This window comes from Alligator mississippiensis, chromosome 6, assembly GCF_030867095.1.
Source record: "Alligator mississippiensis isolate rAllMis1 chromosome 6, rAllMis1, whole genome shotgun sequence".
In the NCBI taxonomy this organism is placed as follows: domain Eukaryota; kingdom Metazoa; phylum Chordata; order Crocodylia; family Alligatoridae; genus Alligator; species Alligator mississippiensis.
In genome coordinates, this window is record NC_081829.1 from 5,157,599 (window position 1) to 5,175,128 (window position 17,530).

At 51.7% G+C, this 17,530-nt stretch overlaps 3 protein-coding genes across 4 annotated transcripts in view; 2 read left to right on the forward strand and 1 right to left on the reverse strand.

Moving 5' to 3' along the window:
* Nucleotides 1-2,276, reverse strand: part of AZIN2 (antizyme inhibitor 2) — a 26,938-nt gene extending 24,662 nt beyond the window's left edge. Inside the window, exon 1 of the mRNA XM_019498803.2 lies at nucleotides 2,195-2,276. The gene's annotated coding sequence lies outside the window, so the exon portion shown is untranslated. The remainder of the gene's footprint in view (nucleotides 1-2,194) is intronic.
* AK2 (adenylate kinase 2) overlaps nucleotides 1-7,315 on the forward strand; it is an 8,399-nt gene extending 1,084 nt beyond the window's left edge. The window contains exons 3-7 of one of the 2 annotated variants that reach the window (XM_006267960.3): nucleotides 2,296-2,406; nucleotides 2,529-2,623; nucleotides 3,556-3,628; nucleotides 4,078-4,273; nucleotides 6,518-7,315. In XM_006267960.3, the coding sequence (XP_006268022.1) occupies nucleotides 2,296-2,406; nucleotides 2,529-2,623; nucleotides 3,556-3,628; nucleotides 4,078-4,273; nucleotides 6,518-6,525 (483 nt within the window). In that variant the 3' untranslated portion in view covers nucleotides 6,526-7,315. Of the gene's footprint in view, nucleotides 1-2,295; nucleotides 2,407-2,528; nucleotides 2,624-3,555; nucleotides 3,629-4,077 lie in introns of both variants that reach the window. The other variant, XM_006267959.3, reaches the window with a different exon arrangement.
* Nucleotides 7,316-9,625: 2,310 nt separating this feature from the next.
* RNF19B (ring finger protein 19B) overlaps nucleotides 9,626-17,530 on the forward strand; it is a 31,917-nt gene continuing 24,012 nt past the window's right edge. Inside the window, exon 1 of the mRNA XM_059729560.1 lies at nucleotides 9,626-9,712. The gene's annotated coding sequence lies outside the window, so the exon portion shown is untranslated. The remainder of the gene's footprint in view (nucleotides 9,713-17,530) is intronic.

The following is a 17,530-nucleotide window of genomic DNA, read 5'->3' on the forward strand; positions in this document are numbered from 1 at the left end:
CAAATGGTAATAAGACAAGGTTCCTTGGGTGAATTTGAGATCTTTTATCAGACCAACGCAGATGGCTGGAGAATAGTTATTAAGCAAGCTTTCAGGTTCAAAAACCCTTCGTCAGGCTAAGGAAGTTTCAGCAGTAGGTGTGTGCTCTTCATGGTTCCTCTTATTTTCCCCACTGACAACCTTGTACAGGAAAAATGGCTTGTGCAAGATGCTTCTCGCTCTTGATCTTTACCAATTCTCCTGGTCTTGTCCTGGTTTTTTTCCCCCTCCTCTCTAAATTAATGTAGTGTCACATTACACGCAGTGAACTCTGCCCAGTCAGCTTCTAATTTATGAGACTTCTTGATTAAAACCCAGTGTCTTTGATGTTGCAGAGAGAGGTTTCTGCACTTTGGAGCTCCTAATCCTCCTGCCCATACGGAGTCTCGGACCCACAGAGTGAAAATCCCAGTTATCCACAGGTGTCCATCTGCCCCCACTCCCTCCCCTCTCCCAAAAAAGAAATCTCTTGGATAATCTGGGGTCGCTTGCAGGTACAGCAGGCATTAAACAACTTCACGTAACAGCAGCCTTATTTTTGGGCTCCAGCGATGGATGGTACTTGTCAGTAGCACGCTTATCTGTAGGCTTGCCCACCCTGAGAGAGAACTTGAGACTTCTTGTGGAAAACTGAGGCAGAGTGAGATAACACGACTTCCCCAAGATTGCACTGAGTTGGAGCAGGTTCTGGTGTAGAGTCCAGGTCTCCTGTCTCCCAGGCTGGTGCTCCCTTAACATACCACTGCGTAGACGGGTTCAGTCCTTTTCCTTTCTCATGGTGTGCCACACTGACTCGAACCGTTGGCAATAACAGGCTCTCGTACTTCAAGGAAACTCCTTGAGGAGAGTTTCCAGGATTCGGGGTGAAAGAACACAGTTGCTTATCTCCGGTCTTTACTTTGAGCTAGCGCTGCATCCCTGACTCTGCAATATTACAGCTGGTTGGGACAGATAGGAGTGTTATTGAGGCTTACTGGCCCTATCTCTCCTCTGCGTGCTAAGAGGATAGTGGACTGCATTGGCCAGCTATTGTTGGGTATGTTCTGGCTTTGGGAGAGCTTATTTTGATAGAAGTGCAGTAATTAACAGAGCCTGTAACTAGAGTTGGTGCTTACTTTTAAAAATAAATAGCTTCTCATTGACTGAAGGACTACAAAATCATGAAAATAACCTCCGGGTTCAGGAGAACCACTTGACCTTTGCATATGAGCCGCCTGACCTTCGCATGTCAGCTGTAGAAGGCTTTTTCCCTCGAAACTACCCCAAAACCTAGCACCTAGTTCAGCTATGTTACAGTCATGGAAATCAGACATGCTGGTTCAAAGGTCAGTGAAGCTGCTGTAGATTAACTAAAGAGGTATGGGCAGCTAGGTGGTCACTGGGATCTCTTAAATCTCTAGTGAATGGAAGAAATTCATCCAATTGTATATTCCAGTTGTAGTACTCAAAGCCTGTAGATTGTGCAAGTATTTTTGCACGTGCCTAACTTCCTTATTAGTCTCATTAGTCTAACGTGGGACTAGTTGCAGGTTTTAAAAGAAAAGAGGCCTGTCTGCCCCTAACAGGGAAGGGATGATGAAATGCTCACTATTGCGCAGATGGTTTTGTTTCTATTAATCGTGGATGTTAGTCATAGCAAGCATACTTACACTAAGGTGTGCCCCCTGATTTGGCAGGCCTTAGGCTAGTGGTTCTCAACCTTGGGCACCCCTCCATCACTTTTTGGGGGGGGAGATGTAGTGGCACCCCAGTTCAGAAACACTGCTGTATGCTCTCGGAGATCTCCCCCCACTTTGTTTCTGCCCATGTGGGAACTGTAGAGTCAGTCCCAAAGCCAAGGCATACAGTTAATATTCCCAGGAGTTGTTTATTTTCACGTATTGCAGCATGTAACACTTGCGCTTACTTGGCAAAAGTTATTTTTAACATTCACGTACCCTTATAAAGTGGCTTCTTGGCTTGGGTGTATGTTGAATTTGCAGGCTTTGGATGTGTTAACACAATGATTTAATTATTACCTGCATCCAACGTTAAAATTTCCGCTTCTGGCTGTTTTTGCTGTACCCAGGATTCAATAAGATACAAGCCTTCACAATGCCTGGGTTCTGCCTGACTCTGATCTTGGTGATTGAGAGGTGCGATAGCAAATACTCACTGGAGCTGTCTTGGTTTCAGGAGTGCAGTTGGCAGCCTTTTGATATGGAGCGAATCTTGCCTTCTTGTTTGTAATGAGCTGTCTATGTCTTGTCTTCTAAGGTGAGTGATGAGATGGTGGTAGAGCTGATAGAGAATAACTTAGACACCCCTCCCTGCAAGAACGGCTTCCTGCTGGATGGCTTCCCTCGCACTGTGAGGCAGGCAGAGATGGTACGTGACCTTGAGTCCTCCGGCTCCTCGTAGCTCTCTTCCCACCCTTAGCTGTGTCTCCAGGGGAGACTGGACGCTGTCTGAAGTCCCTTTGAGCTGTAGTGGTATGGTTTGTGTTACAGCTGGATGATCTCTTGGAGAAAAGGAGAGAGAAGCTGGACTCTGTGGTTGAATTCAGCATTGCTGATTCCTTGCTTATCCGGAGAATCACTGGCCGGTAAGAATTCCCTTTCCTCTGCAGACTGCCCCAGTGCAGTTCTTTTTGCCCTTTGTGTTTACCTGCACTTAGAGAAAATGTGTTGCATCTTCACTCCTGTGGTGTTTCTAGCACTAGTCAGAACCAGCCGTGACACAGCCCTTCGTTCCAAGCCAGTCTCAGTCTCTGCTGTACGCTGGTGTGCTGTGATACGGTGCTGCTACCCCATCTCAGTGCTTTACTGAAGCATTCCATGCTACTTGTTCTTGTCCTCGCCTTCCTTGAGCAGAGGATCCCGGGCAGCTCCCACAGCCTGTGGTGGCTGAAGTGAATAAGCCTCTTGCGACTAAGCCAAGACTTTAAACCTAGGCTCTGAGAGGTGATGCCTTCCCTTGGTATACTATCTCTGGTTCTGCTGCTTGATTTTTATAACCTAGAAGCTGAAAGCCTGTTGAGTATCCTTACTCTGGGTGAGACTTGATCATGCGGATCTAGCAGGAATGTGTACACAGTCTCTCGGAAAGGTGGCAGTGCAGCCTCAGAGCAGCCCTGAGCACATAACCAGCACTCGGGCATCTTGAGCCTGCTTCTTTGCACATAAGTTGTCTCATTTCCAAGACTGACAGGCAGACACAGTGAGAGTGAGTGAGGGTGGGGGGTGCTGCTGAGTGGGCCTTCTGAGCACAGCACAGAGATGGTGTAAACAAGTCTGTATGCACTCCATAAACCTGCCTTTCCAGACCATTTCCTTTTGCATGAGAAACTCATTCTCCATCTCCCAGCACAGCTTTCCTTGGGGGGACTGACATGATGCTTGGTGGAGATCAGTCGAATGTCTTCTCTCGGTAGGAACGTAGCCTTGCTGCCACGGATAGCACCTGTGCTGATCAGAGTTTGGGTGTCCTTGTCATGAACACAGAGGTGCTTTGCTGACCCTTGCCTTCTGTTTCTAGACTGATTCATTCAGCAAGTGGCCGCTCTTACCACGAGGAGTTCAACCCCCCAAAAGAACACATGAAGGACGATGTACGTGAGCCGCTGAGACACGTTTCCTCTGAAATCTCCTTTGCAATCACCTTGGGTTTGGCTAATGCTCTGCAGCATGTCTGCAAAACTTGCTTTCTCTCTCACACAAAGATTCCCCTCCTTTTGGGGGTCAACCTTCCCAGCTCTGCCCCTTCCCTGCAGGCAAGCTACAGCATGGGCTGTAGATGGTTAGGCAGGTTCTGAAGCCTCTTCTGGGTAGGCTCAACCTCATTCCCTTAGTAAGTAGCTTTGTGCCCCTGTTCAGACTCCTCACTTGTCCCTTTCTCCAGAGCCAAGCCTTACCCCTCCATCTCCTGTGACCAGCCAGGAGAAGTCGGATGTAGCTGTATGGGTGGAGGAAGGGATGGCCTGCTCTGACAAAAGGTCGCTGCTGGGCTGTAGCTTGTCTCTGATATATTTTTGGCTGCCTTGGTGTTGCTTTCTCCCAGGTCACTGGGGAGCCCTTGATCCGCCGTTCCGATGATAACGAAGCAGCTCTGAAGACTCGGCTGAAGGCCTACCACACGCAGACCACCCCGCTGATCAACTACTACACCCGCCGTGGGATCCACACGGCCATCGACGCCTCCCAGACTCCTGACGTGGTGTTTGCCAGTATCCTGGCAGCCTTCTCAAGAGCAACATGTAAAGACCTGATTATGTTTGTGTAGAGCTCTTGGTTTGTGCAGAGCTCTCTCTTCTCTCTCTGTCTCTGTCTCTCTCTGCTGGGGTCAGGGGTCTGGTCACTAGAGAGTGAAAGAAGGGGGTGATGCTGCAGCCTGAGAGTGGACTGCGCCCATTAAACAAGCACTTGACAGTCTGCGTGAGCACAGTGGTGTCTGTAAGCGTGCATTGCCTCTAGAGGGCACAGTGAGCTAACGCACCCGCCTGTCGCTGCTACGACATGTTGGCCTCTGTTCGGGCTGAAAGAGAATTCTAGTTTTGTTCACGAGACAAAGTTAATTGGAAAACAGCTGCACTTCTCACTGCTAAGCTGGGGACTTGGGAGCCTCGCAGGAGGACTGGCAGTCGGGGCTGAGGCATGTGGAGGAAGCTTACAAAATGTCAGGCTGGTGTCGCTGTCTGTCCACTACTGCAGATAAAATGTTTTGTCTGCTCACGGGGGGGGGGGAGCCCACATGTTGCAGGGGAGAGAATGGGTGAATCTAGTGGGAGTGTAGTGACTGACTGCATGTGTGTGAGCCCACGTGGGTTATCTGTTTAGGGGGGATCAGGTGAATCCAGTGGGAATGCAGTGACTGACTGTGCGTGGGCACGCATGCGTGTGTACAGCTTACTATTATTCCATTCCATGTAAGCAGATGCTTGTGCCCCCTTATCCTTGTCCTCTTTTGTCTTGTGTGAGCAGAGCTCTCACCTTTACATCTACTTATAACTGACTGTGACCTCCAGTAGAGAGAGCTCGTGGGGAAGGAAGGGGCATGTAGGCAATGAGAGGGGTTGAGCTGGGATATCAATTCTTTTTCCTTGTTCCCAACGTCTGAACCTCTAGAGCTTGGTGTACACACAAGTGATTCCTCAAGGACTCTGAGATAAAGCTGTAACTGACACTTTAAGTGTCCTTCAGCTCCTCTCCAGCCTGACCTGCTGTGTGTTAGCATGGAAATGTACTTGAGTTTCTCAACCCAGGCTAAAAGCGTGACTGAATCCTGCACTGCTGGGTGTTTGTTTAATCCCAGAGCTTACTTTACCACGTTTTGGTGCTGCAGTAAAAAATGAGGCTGGTAAGAAAGTAATGAACCCTGTCCTGTGCAGGAATCCAGCTGTAGCTAAAGGATCCTATTGTCAATGCCAATTGGCTGGCCTTGATAAAACTTGGCCTTTGACCTACAGTTGGTTTTGCTCACTCGGTATTTGACTCTCTCTTGCATAGGGCAGGGGTGAGCAAAATGTGGCCTGCCAGGCCATTCTATCTGGCCTGTGGGGCCTCCCCAAAATTTAGAAAATTTAATATTAATCTGCCCCTGGCTGCCTGTCATGCGGCCCTTGATGGCTTGCCAAAACTCAGTAAGCGGCCCTCTGCTCGAAATAATTGCCAGCCCCTGGCAAAGGGGATATGGACTCTCTCCTTTTGGTGGCTGCTGTAGGGTATGACCTGTTCAGCCAGAGGGCGTGCTGCCCTCCTTTTTCATGACTTCATTTCATCTGAAAACCACTCAATTCCTGAACATCCCTTCTCAAGAAGTGCAGCTCTCCCCTCCCTATCGAGACTGCTCTAAATAGCCCCAGAAATTGAAAGCAGTCTCGTCACTGCTGATTTGTGAAAGCATGTGACTGTGCGGAAAGGGGCTCAGAAGGAAACACAGCAATTTTAGAATTCGCTGGCAGTTGTCCCCTGATTTGGCTTCTTTGACTTCTAGTGTTGTATAGGTCGTTTCCTCTTGCTGTTGCTGCAAGGGTGACCTTGAGGGGGTGGTACTGCTGGCAGGCTTCTGGGCACAAATGTTTTGAGGGGGTGGTGGTGGGAGACAGGTCACCAGTTAGTCTAGGACAACAAATGTTCAGGGAGTAGGCGGTAATAGATGGGTGTGTCTGAAGGCCACTCTCATGCATTTTGCTTGCCTAGAGAAAAGTCTCTCCTATCAGAGCAGCTTTTTATCCCAACTCCTGCTTTTTGAATCTCTAGAGATAAAGGGGGCACTGGAAGCAATAAAGTCATGGAAGAGAGGGTTGTTTTTTTTTTCCAAGAAGTCATCCTGGATGCGGGAGAAGCTTGATTTCCCCATGAGAACAGCATGTTCCCCTGCATTCGGTCTGAGTGGCGGCCATATCGGCCCCGTTCCACCATACATCATAATTCATTTGGTGTTTTTTTTTCTCCTTAAATCTATGTTTCTTTTTTTTTTCTTTGTTTCCATTTTATTCCAGCCGAGTGACTACGTGAGCCAGATGAGACACCACCAAAGGCTGCATGCTGTTCCACATCATTCCATCCCTTCCCTTTGGGAGAGAGGGAGGGCTGTGGTGGGGCATGGGGTCGTGGCTGATCGGAGGAAGGGTGGGGAAGATGCTAAAGGCAGACTGGTTTTTCTCATCAGAATCATGCTTAAGAGGAGATTTTTATCTCTCTCAAATCAGCATATGGGGAGGAAGAACGACTGCAGAGTGAAAATGGATTTCTGTGCCAAAGACCAGACCCTAGATCCTTTGCTGTGTTAAGAGGGCTGGACTACCACGCTTCCACTTGGGACTGCAGTGCTTGCTCCATGGTTTCTGATGACTCCAGGGAGGTTGCAGAATGGGTCGTTCTGCTACTTGCCCTCGGCTCCCTATGGTTTACCAAAATGAATGAATGCCTCCTTAGCTCGAAAAGGGAAGGAGACAAAGTTAGTTAGCCTTTTTTCTCCCAATTCATGGAAGTTCTGGCCTTTCTCAGGGCAATCCTAAAATGAAGCTGTGGTGCTCTTCAGTCATCTGAGAAGCCATTCACTCCCATATAATGTGTCTAGGGTCCTGAGCTGTAGTCCAAACCTGTCTTTAAGAGACAATGGCTCCTTTCTGATCTTGGCAAAACTGAAACCCCTGTAATATCAAAGAAATGCAAAAGGATATTTGTCCTCTCCCATTTGACTGTGAAAGTGGCACTTAGATTATTTTTGCCTTTCTTTACAGACCAAATGCTGCCTTGTCTAGTCTCCGAATCAATAAAATGTCCTTTAAATTTTGTATCTGTAGTTGCGTCCTTGTCTTTGACCTACGCACAGTGCAGAATGGGAGATTGTAATCGTGTTATATCCTACTACACAAACACTTGAGGGGGGGACTTTCTGGTTAGCTGCTTTGTGCAGCACAGATATTGCCCTGCAAACTCTCTTGACAAATGTTTCCAACTCCTTGCTACCATAGTCGTGACCTCTCTTGCTGCCTGAGTTCTGCTTTTCTGCATGCAGAGAGTGGAAAATGCACCTAACCACCTTTTTGTGCTTTGCTCCCTTCTGGGCTGGACCTCATCTTGTGGGCACTTTCCACAGCAGATACACTTCTAGCCGTGCCGGTGGTCCTCTCTAATTCCAGTGGTGTTTTTATGGTGTGAAAGGGGCCTGCATTCCTCCCCTTCCCCCACGCTGCGAGTTGAGCGTTCCTGCTTCTGTGTGCAGCTGTTTCTTCCCATCTCTTGTGTACCCTGTGAACGTGTCCTTCATACTGACTACCTTGCACCCTCCTCATCTACGCTGCATCTTAGCAAAATAAAAGAGAACAAAATCTGCCCTAACACCATTTTTAGAGTACTGCATTCATCATCTTCCTTTATCCCAGCCTCCTCGGGAGTCTGACCTTGTGCATTCTCCTCTCGGGTGGTTTTTGGGAGGGATGGTTGTCTTGATGTGGCTGTTCACAGTGTAGCAACACCCCAATCCAGCGTTGGGGCCCCCTGGAGTTTGCCTAGTGCTTACCAAGTTCATAGAAGTGTGGCCTCCCTGTCATCTGTGATCTCTTTCCACGATTATTCTGTGTCCTTGTGCTGGGTTGTTTTTACAGCTTTGATTAGCACATTCCCTCGCAGGCAAGCTTCAGTTTTGTGATGTTCCTACATTACCTCTTGATGGTAGACCTTAAACTGGCCCCTTTCTGGGCATTTGAGTGTCCTTTCTTACTCTGGCCTTGCTTGCTGCGTCAGGCTTCCTAGAACTGATAAGGGAAGTCATTGGGCAACTCAGAGCTGGGATCCTGTTTGAAACCCCCGAACAGACTGTGTGCAGAGCTTGCAATGATCTGCTCGAGTCTGCTTTTGAGAACGGCCATGGTGGCAGTAGATGGGGCTTGCTTGAGGCGAGCCTGCAGCCTGTATAAAGGGGATCTATTCTGAGCCCCTTTCTCCCCGTTGACCTGGAGCGTTGCTTCAGCAGGAGATGCTTTGCAAGTGTTGTAAATGTTCAGTTCGATGACTTCACCCCTGCAAGCTGCTTATCATGTGCTCTTTTCCAAGTTGTGTTCATATTTCATACAGCTAAATTATTCAGCAAGTATAAAAGGGAATATGCCCTATTTATAGCACTAAGGGCAACTTGGTCTAGGACTGCATATTCCTTCTTCCTGTTAAATGCGGCGCGACTTCTTCGATGCAACACTTTCTTCTAGGGAGGCATCGTGCTCTGTCTGTGTGGCACAGGGAAACAGCACATCGTTGTATCTATTGAATTCATCAGAGCTGCTCATCTGCCTGAGCCAGCTGCAAAAAGCATTGCAGCAAGCCTCTTGCTCTGCCCCGATGCGTGTGAGCTGTAGGCTGCAGGATATATTATGGGGTGAGCGACTAGAGCCAAGTCCCTGACCTGTCAAGGGTATTTGGAGCAGGGAAACGTGGCTTCAGCTGCAGGGCCCCGCATGGAGCAAGGGAGATGGGAGTGACACGGCACAGCCGACGTGCTCTGTGCAGGGGGAGGGATACTGCACTCCCTTCTCACCCTGCCAAGAACATGTAAGGATGGGGCACAAAGCGCCCACCTAGCACTAGGCAGGTTTGGGGTGCAGGGCACACAGCAAACTGCCTGATGAGTGTCCTTGCTTCTATTGTGCCTGCGACTGGTCCTGGTACCCTGTCCCCCCACCTGTCCTATACCATGCCCTTGATTTTTTTTCGTCCTCCCCAGCCCTAATTGCCTTGCTTTTCTGCTCACTTCCAGCCCTGCCTGCCCTGCCTGCTACTAGGCACCGCTGTCCAAAGGGTGGTGGGTCCCACCCCACGCACATGGGGCAGAGCAAGGGGTTTGCTGCAATGCCTCTTGCAGCCGGCTCAGGCAGGAGAGCGGCTCTGATGTCACATTTTGGGCCGCTGCACAATGCCAAGACAGTGGGTAGGAGGGGAGAGGCCTTAGGGATGGAATTCCCCCCTCTTCAGTTGCTAAGGCAACTATTTCCACGGGTAACAGGCAAACACAGCACAAAACCGGAACAGCCGGGTGATGGGGAGGCTGGCCATTGGCTGAGAGCAGGGTTGCTGGGTGACATCACGGGAAAGGTGCTGGGGGGGGTTGTGGGGAGGGAAGAGAACAAGGGAGGCTGCTCTGCTGCTGTAGCTGCGGAGGGGAGCGGAGCAGAGAGCACCAAGGGGATCCGCAGCAGGTAAGAAAGGATCCCCCCGCTTTGAAGAGGCCGGGGGACGGTCCCCTCCGCCTCCCCAGCTCTTTACACGGGCGCCCATCACCGTGGCATCCAAGCCCTCCATCCCTTTTCTCTACACTTCCCCAACCTTTCTGACCTGGCGTGTGGATCAGAGTTGCCTCCGGGGCTGCCCGGCACAGCTGATAGCCTGTGGTCTAATCCAGGTCGGGGCATCTGAGCTGCACTTGGCCACGGCTGGGAGCAGCCCTTGAGCTCTGTGCCAGGGCACGGCTGCCAGCCCCGAGCGAGGGGTGCGGGACGGAGCCTGAGCACCGAGGGCAAGCCCCTGGCTGTCGCTAAATGGGAAGTGGGAAACGTGGGGCAGCAAGGGCTTGGAGTACAACGGGCGCCAGCGATGGGGCGGCGTGCAGTGTCCCTGCTGTATCTGGAAGTAGGAAGCTGAGCTGTTTTTAGGTTAAAGTCAGGGTCAGGCATGGCCATGGGCAAACCAGGCAGCCACCCGGGGCCCGGACCGAAAGGGGGCCCAAAACCAGTCTGTTGTCCGATTTTACTACTATCGTTATCTCTGACGAAGGGGATGCTAACAATTCACCCAGGGCTGCCAGGAGTCCAGGGAGAGTGCGGGTGAAAGCGTGCCGATGACCAAAAAGTCCCAAATCTGGAAGGGGCAAGTCTCCCCAGCATGTCGCTGGTGCAATGGGAGATCGTAAGCAGTGCTAGGGCACCGGGACGCAGTCCAAGAGTTCGTGTCCGAGGGAAGGAGCAGAGATTTTTGCACTTGCCAAAGGCCTTGCATCCTAGTAGAGGCCAGGGACAGCACACACTCACCTTGCTGTTTCCAGGAGTTTTCTAGTTTGGGCAGAGTGTCGATCCCCTGTCCTCGGGGCTGGGAGGCAGGGCAGTGACGAGCCTTGATGTCAGGTTGCTTTGCAGCAGAGCAGTTGCATAACCAGACCTGGGCATCTAGGAGGAAAGACTCTTGTGCTGGCTCAGCGTGGGATGAACTGCATCTCTGGCTATAACCTAAAGGCTAGGATTCTTCTTTTACATTAACCCTTGAAAAAGCGATGGATGGCATGATGTAGCACTGCTTCTCGCCCTTCGGGCAGGCAAAAAGCCAACAGGCAGCAGCAGCAGAAGAAGCACATTAAGTGTGAAACAATGCAGCAGCCGTGGCTGCTGTTGCAGATCTTTACTGTATCAGCACATACAACGCGTGCCCGTTTGCGGGGGGAAAGCACCTGGGAATGCTCTGGCTGAGGCATGCTGTCAGGCAGGCGTGGGTGGTGATTAAAATCTCCTTGTAACTCAGCAAACAAATAACAGGGCTTGCAAATGCAGGAGAGTCTAGATCTCAGTGGGGAAGTAGATGCACTGCTTCAATCACAGTCAGGGAAGGATGCCAATGCAGTTGAGGGCATTGGTTTATAATTGTCTCATTAAAACTGCTTACAATTCTCCCCCACATCGATGGGAGCACAATAATCCTTTGAAAGGCTGCGGGCCTGAAAATAGCCAAGGTGCCAGCATCTGTTGTGCAGTAGGTACCATGGAGAAGGCAATCCTTAGAAACCCCCAAGAAAGAGATTGGATGGTGTCTTAATGAGGAGTGCAACTAAACTTGTAATTAAACTGCAAGGTTATCCCAAGTTGCATCAATCATCTCCCCAAGGGAACTGGTTATATGCAGAGCTACCTGGGGCCGGCTCAAGGCAGGTTACTCTGCCGCGTATTTTGTAGTCACTGGGTAAACAGCTAATGTTGCTACCTGGTGATTTCATCCCATAGTCATGGGGCCGGGCTTGCCTGGGCAGCGAGCGGGCTGGCCGAGGGCGGGCTGCAGTGCGATTGCCCAGGTGGCTGGGTTTCATGTGGGTTTTATGACGTCGGTAGACAGGGGAGGAAGGAGCCCTGCAGAGAGAGCTCTGCCTGCATTGCCTTTTTGCAGTTGTGCTCGAGCACGAATGAGACGTGGTGGGAGGCAGCCAAACGGGTCCGTGCTACCGCTGGGCTGTCCGGCACAGACAGCACCGGTGTCAGGAACACCGCGCTCCAGTCTGGGCAGACGCCTCGTCTCTCACGTGGCTTTTTTTGAATCCGTCTCTCCTGTGGTTTGAGCCCCCAACGTGCTGGTGGGCCAAGCAGGATGATAAACGCGTTTTGGCTCGGACTGCGCCTAATCCATGCTTCAACTTGCCATTCGAGCGCTGTCAGGAAGCCAGCGCATAAGAGGCCTTAAAAAAGCAGGGACCCTCGTGCTGCTTTCTCTCTCCCCCTCTGCCTTGCTCAGCAGCTGAGCCTCCTCAACTTTTCCTCACGTGATTCGGGAACGGGAATGTAATGCAGTCGGGTCTCTCCACGCAGATGAGCTCAAGTTATGGCCTGATGTGACGGGGCACTATCGCGGCGTAATGTTCCCCAGTTGTGTTAGGTTTCCAGATGCGCGGGCCCCGAGATGAGCGACCGCTGACCGTGTGCTATGTGCCAGGGATAGTTAAAATTGGGTTTTCTAATCTTTTTGCTGTCCCGGCTGCCTGGGACGGAGAGACCAGGCACCTTGGGAGGGTAATGGTCTCTCTAAGGGCATGCCGGTGCCCAGCAGCACCCCTCTGCAGCCTGTTCCACAGCCCTGTCCAGACAGCAGAGGACTGTGGACCCGATGCCTACAGGGCACAGTAAGGGCAAGGGCACCTGTGAGGAGGTCTCCCTATTTGCCTAGAGAGATCCTGCCAGGTCCTCCCAACCCTTCTCATGCTGCAGGGTCTGAAATGTCATCTCGGTCCTCAGCCTTTACTGTTAGCTTCTTCCTATTGCTTTGGGTCAGTGGGTTCATTAGAAATGCACCCAGGTGCTTCCTCAGACCTGGGTCACATTCATTTGTTTTCACTCTTTATCTAATAACTCACGTCAGGTGAGTGCCAAGCCCAGAGCAAAGTGTACCCAGGGAGAGCCTGCAGAAAGGGAGGCAGGTCTGGCTCCCAGTGCTGCCAGAAGCCAATGTGGACTCCTCACTGGTGTAGGTGCCATGGGGTCAGATGCGTGCAGTCAGCTGTACTGCCACAGAACAGAAATGTAATTATTCCCTATGCTTATGATAAATTTTGCCCTAACCCAGGGGTGGGCAACTATTTTGGGTGGAGGGCCGCTTATTGAGTTTTGGCAAGCCATCGAGGGCTGCATGACAGGTAGCCAGGGGCAGCTAAATATTCATTTTCTACATTTTTTAGGGGCCCCGCGGGCTAGATAGAATGGCCTAGTGGGCCACATCCGGCCCCTGGGCCACATTTTGCCCACCCCTGCCCTAACCTCTCATGGCTTTATGGAGAGCCCAGGGCAGTCTTGGTCTCCTCCCTTTCTTCAGTTTTCTAACTTATTTCCTTGAAGGCTGGGAGGGTCTGAAGAGAGACCTGCCTTTCCCCCGCAAGCCTGTAGACGCCTTATCAGTAGGCCTTGCTGACCCCTCATTAGCGCTGTGCCTTTCCTTTGCAGCTCATTGCATTTGTCCCTGCTCTAAAACATATTGTGGCTGGAGAAAAGGGGTGAGGGTGCATGGAGTTTGCAATGATCCATGGCGCCTAATGCAGTGCTGAAGTAGGTGCAGCTCCATTGATTGCACTGGGATGCGGGACCGCTCTCCCCAGCAGCAAAAAGCTCTTTTTTCAAGGTGTGGCTCCCTCTGATTTGGGCCGCACTCTGAGAGATCCAGGCTGGAAGACAAGATGGCAGGGGAAGTGTTTGCAGGTGAACATCCAGTTTGAACGGGAAATGACAGCCGCTCCCTGGGCTCAAACCTTCCACTGGCTCCAAGAGGCCTTGTTTGCACAGTCGGGGTGGTAGGGGCTGCTCTTTGCAGCCACACAGCTGAGACCTAAGAGTCTTCTCTCGGCAGCATTACTGTCCATAAGCACCTGGGTGTGTTGCTTGTTTCCCAAACCGAAAGGGTTACCGCGGGCTGTGGTAAAACCTCTTCCCTTCCCCCCGCGGAGCTCCTCGCATGCTTTCCCTACAGCCCCTGCCTGCCAGATGTAGGAACAAACATTGGGGTTTGGCAGGGCTGGACAAGCTTGTCCTGTTAGATGTTAAGGAAGCGCTCTTTGTTCTTGGCCGGGCGACAGGACTCTGTTCTGTGTCCGGTGCCAGGTTCCCCAGCTGCCGCCGTGCCCAGTTTCTGCTCATAGTCACATGCGCGGAGTGTGTCCTCTTCTGACTCGGGGCTAGAGACCCCACCACGCCCGTAGGAGGGAGAGCTGGGCCAATCCCAGCAGGGCTCTGGAGCTGATCCAGGGGGAACAGAGGCCACTGGAAGGGCCACGTAAACTCCAGCCTGACTGTGAAATCATCTTGCACGAATGGCAGGAAATGCAGTGCCCACGAGGGCTGTTCGTGGGGGTGGAGGGGGGTCTCCTAATGTGTGTGCCTGCAACATAGCAAGCGGGGAAGCTCTGTCTGAGAGAGTGGGCGTTGGAAGTCAAGTGCTCTCATTGCCCTGCAGAGATGCTACCGTGCTTGCAGCAGGGCAGAGGGACCACATCTCCAGAGCCCTGCCTGGTCCCTAGCAACTGTTGCTGTTTCAGCGGTAACCGCTGCACCGCTCGGTAACACGCTCCGTGTCTAGCAGCGCAGCCCAGAGCAGAGGGAGATGGCACCTTGATAACTGGTGGGAACACACCTCACTGCTCGGGCACCTGCAAGCCACAAGCTGCAAAGAAACAGCTGTGAATCTGCACCCTGTGGAAAGTGGTAATGGATGCTGCCCACCGCATGCATGGCAAATCTCCCATGGACTTCAGTGGGGGCATGCCACCCAACCCTGGGGGAATTAGATGTGGCCAGCCTGGGTAAGCAATGATGGGAGGAACTGCAAGGAAGGGGGGTATAACCAGATATCCTGGGAGGACAAAGCGTAGGGGCAGTTAGCAGGGGAGCTCTTGTGCTCTCAAAGAAAGCTGTATAGCATGGGCTGTGGTGAAGGGGCCAGGCAGGGACGGGGCAGGTCTGGATACAACCACCAGCTCTGCCACTTGAGCAGCCACTGGGTCTCTTGGTGCCTCACTTCTCCATCTGTCGCTTGGAGTTGGAGGGGCTGATGGTAGAAATGGCTGCCCCTTTTTTGGCTCCCTTAGCCGCCTTCCTAGAGCCAGTTGATTGGAGTGCCACCCAAAGAGCCCCCCAGACATCACATGTACCTGCCCAGCAAGCATCCCATTTTCCCCCATTAAAGACTTCCTCCCCCAGGAGGTGCTCTCACCCATCGGGGCACTTGGCTCTGCCACTGCTGCCCACATCCAGCTGGGCACGGCAGCTGGACCTCCGATGCAGACCAGGTTTCATTCTCCAAGGCAAACAAGCTGGGGCCGCTCGTGCAGTAGGACAAGCCCTCTCTACTCCCCCGTCAGCCCAGGAGCTCAGGGTGATGCAAACCCCCCACCCCCATCTCCCCACCCCGTCCAGCAGTGGGTCAACAGGCTGGCCCGCCGAAGGGACGCCTAGTGAGGGGTCCTCATGAGCTCACTTTTGTGGGGTAGGATCAAATGGAAGGACCCTGAACAAAATGCAATCTTGGAGCTAAAAAGCTCATTGGTTTCCCACCTGGTTCACCCTGGCTCAAGCCTCTGGAAAATTTAACTTATTTTCCTTGTTGCGGGGCCAAAAAAACATGGCTTGGAAAGCCTGTCCCACTCTCCTAATCCCTTTGCCTGTCAAGCACGCGGTGGTGCTCTGGGTTCCAGGAACGCCGTGCTTTCCCCCTCCCACGGCTGTGACCGGTTACGAAAACAGGAACGTTCCCCCGCCAGTTCTCAGCAAGAGCTGCCCTTCGTTTCCAGAACGGGCCGCGCAGGCATCCCTTCCTCTTTCCTCCCCTTCTCACGCTGCCGTCGCTGCTTGGAGCTTGTGCTCTTCTTCTGGGACTCTCCTGTCCTCTGTTCTCCCCTTTGCTTTTCTGTTTCATTAGTCAGCGAGAGCAGCCTGGGGAGCTGATCTGCAAAAAGAGGTTCCTCTTTGGCTCTGGTTCAGTACTGTTCTTGAGTCAACCCTGAAAGAAAGGAGAAACCCTGGCCTCGAGTCCGCTGGCCAGCCCCTCAAGAGGGCTTTATGCCCCAAGCCAGGCATGTGCAATTGGTCCTTGCTTCAAACGATACCGAGACCAGGTTCAGCCTTCCTGTCCCATACCAAGTGTGGAGACCTATGGATGCCACCTCTGTATCCACTGTAGCATCCACCGATTAGTATGACCCCCCTTTGCTATTGATTGTACCAGTTCACTCCGTCCCACGGACACCAATGTCTTGTGGGAGCTGATGCCAACCGACTCGGGCAGGGGTGAGCATGCGCGGGGGGAGTTTGAAGAAAAAAGGCAAGAGGAAGAAAAGTAATGAGACAGTGGAAAATCTTGTCGCTGGAACTTGCTGGAGCCACCGACTCGGGGAGGTTCAGAAAGGGCCTGGCCGTGGATAACGAGACCAGCTAAAGCTGCCCTGCTTTAGTTAGGAGAACAGTTTCAGATATTGAACCTCATGCTTCAGCTGTTTTTGGTAGAGAGTGGGTTTCGATCGAATCTGAAGAACCAGCGATCGCACGTCAGCCTGCTGCCAGTACGTTTAACATCTGCACCGCAGCAGGTGCCTGCCAGCGGCAGAGACAAAGCAGGAGTGGAGATTCCTCTGCTCCTCCACAAATGGTGGAGGATCCTTTTTTTGAGGGGTTTGCTTGGTGGAGAAACACAAATTATTCCAGGTGAATCAATATAAACCACCCCTTCATTCACTCCAAACAGCTGGAAAATGAGTATCGGTGGAGGTGGGGCTCTGGCATGTAGGGGATAATGAAATCAAGTAGACTTCTGTGTCACAGCGGCAGAGAAAAAGGCCAGGACTAGGACAGTGCTGATTAAGAGAGTCGGCTAACGAGTCAAAAAGTGCCACTCTCCATGACAGCCGCACTTCTCGCCTGGTCCCACGACTTTTGGTATGAGATGAGGTACGTTGTTAGTAATGCAGGAAGCTGAAAAATCCCAGCGTGATTTTCCGACTCTGGGCTGATCTTGCAATCTAAGCAAAATACTCTTGTTCTGAGTCGTAGATGGAGCGGATGAGTTACCAACACCCTTGACAGGAGACTGCAGTGTCAGGGCATCACTGTGCAGTTCCTTTCCTGCCTGTGACCATGCTTTGGAAAAAAAAAAATCTTCCTCCAACGTTCACGGCAAGGCACGGGGAAAATTCAGGCTCTGGGGTTTAGTGGCACAACAAAGCAGATAAATTCCAAAGGAAATGCTATTTTGCGGAGTGAGGAGTTAACCTTTGGCATCCGCTTCAGGAACTTGCTGAGTCAAATCTTGTGGATAGATTTGAAAAGGTCCTAATGGTTTTATGACCTTTGATAATGTCGTCAGCTATGTGCTAAGATAAGGGCAATCCCCTTTCATGCTTCAAGACATGATCTGATTCCTGAGAGAGATCAGGAAGGAATTCCTCCGTGCCTGTCTATCCCGTACGGCGCGGCAGAACGCACTAGACTTTATGCTGAAGACCTGGCAGGTCGGTTTTCCTTTGAAGGAGCAGATCTAGCCTATCGGTCCAAAGCAGGAGTGGACGAGAGTGATCAGTATGACGTGCGCCCCCTTTGCTATCGATTGTACCAGTTCACTCCATCCCACGGACACCAGAAAACGCTTGTTATCCAAGTCCCATAGATGCTGATTCCCTTCAGGAGGCTGAGTGTTGAAAACCATGTGTCGCCGAGACAGAGCAGTGCAGGTGCGTTGGGGGGAGCGGCTCCATTTGCGTTCTCCCTGAAGAACGCAGGACCCTCTGCGGA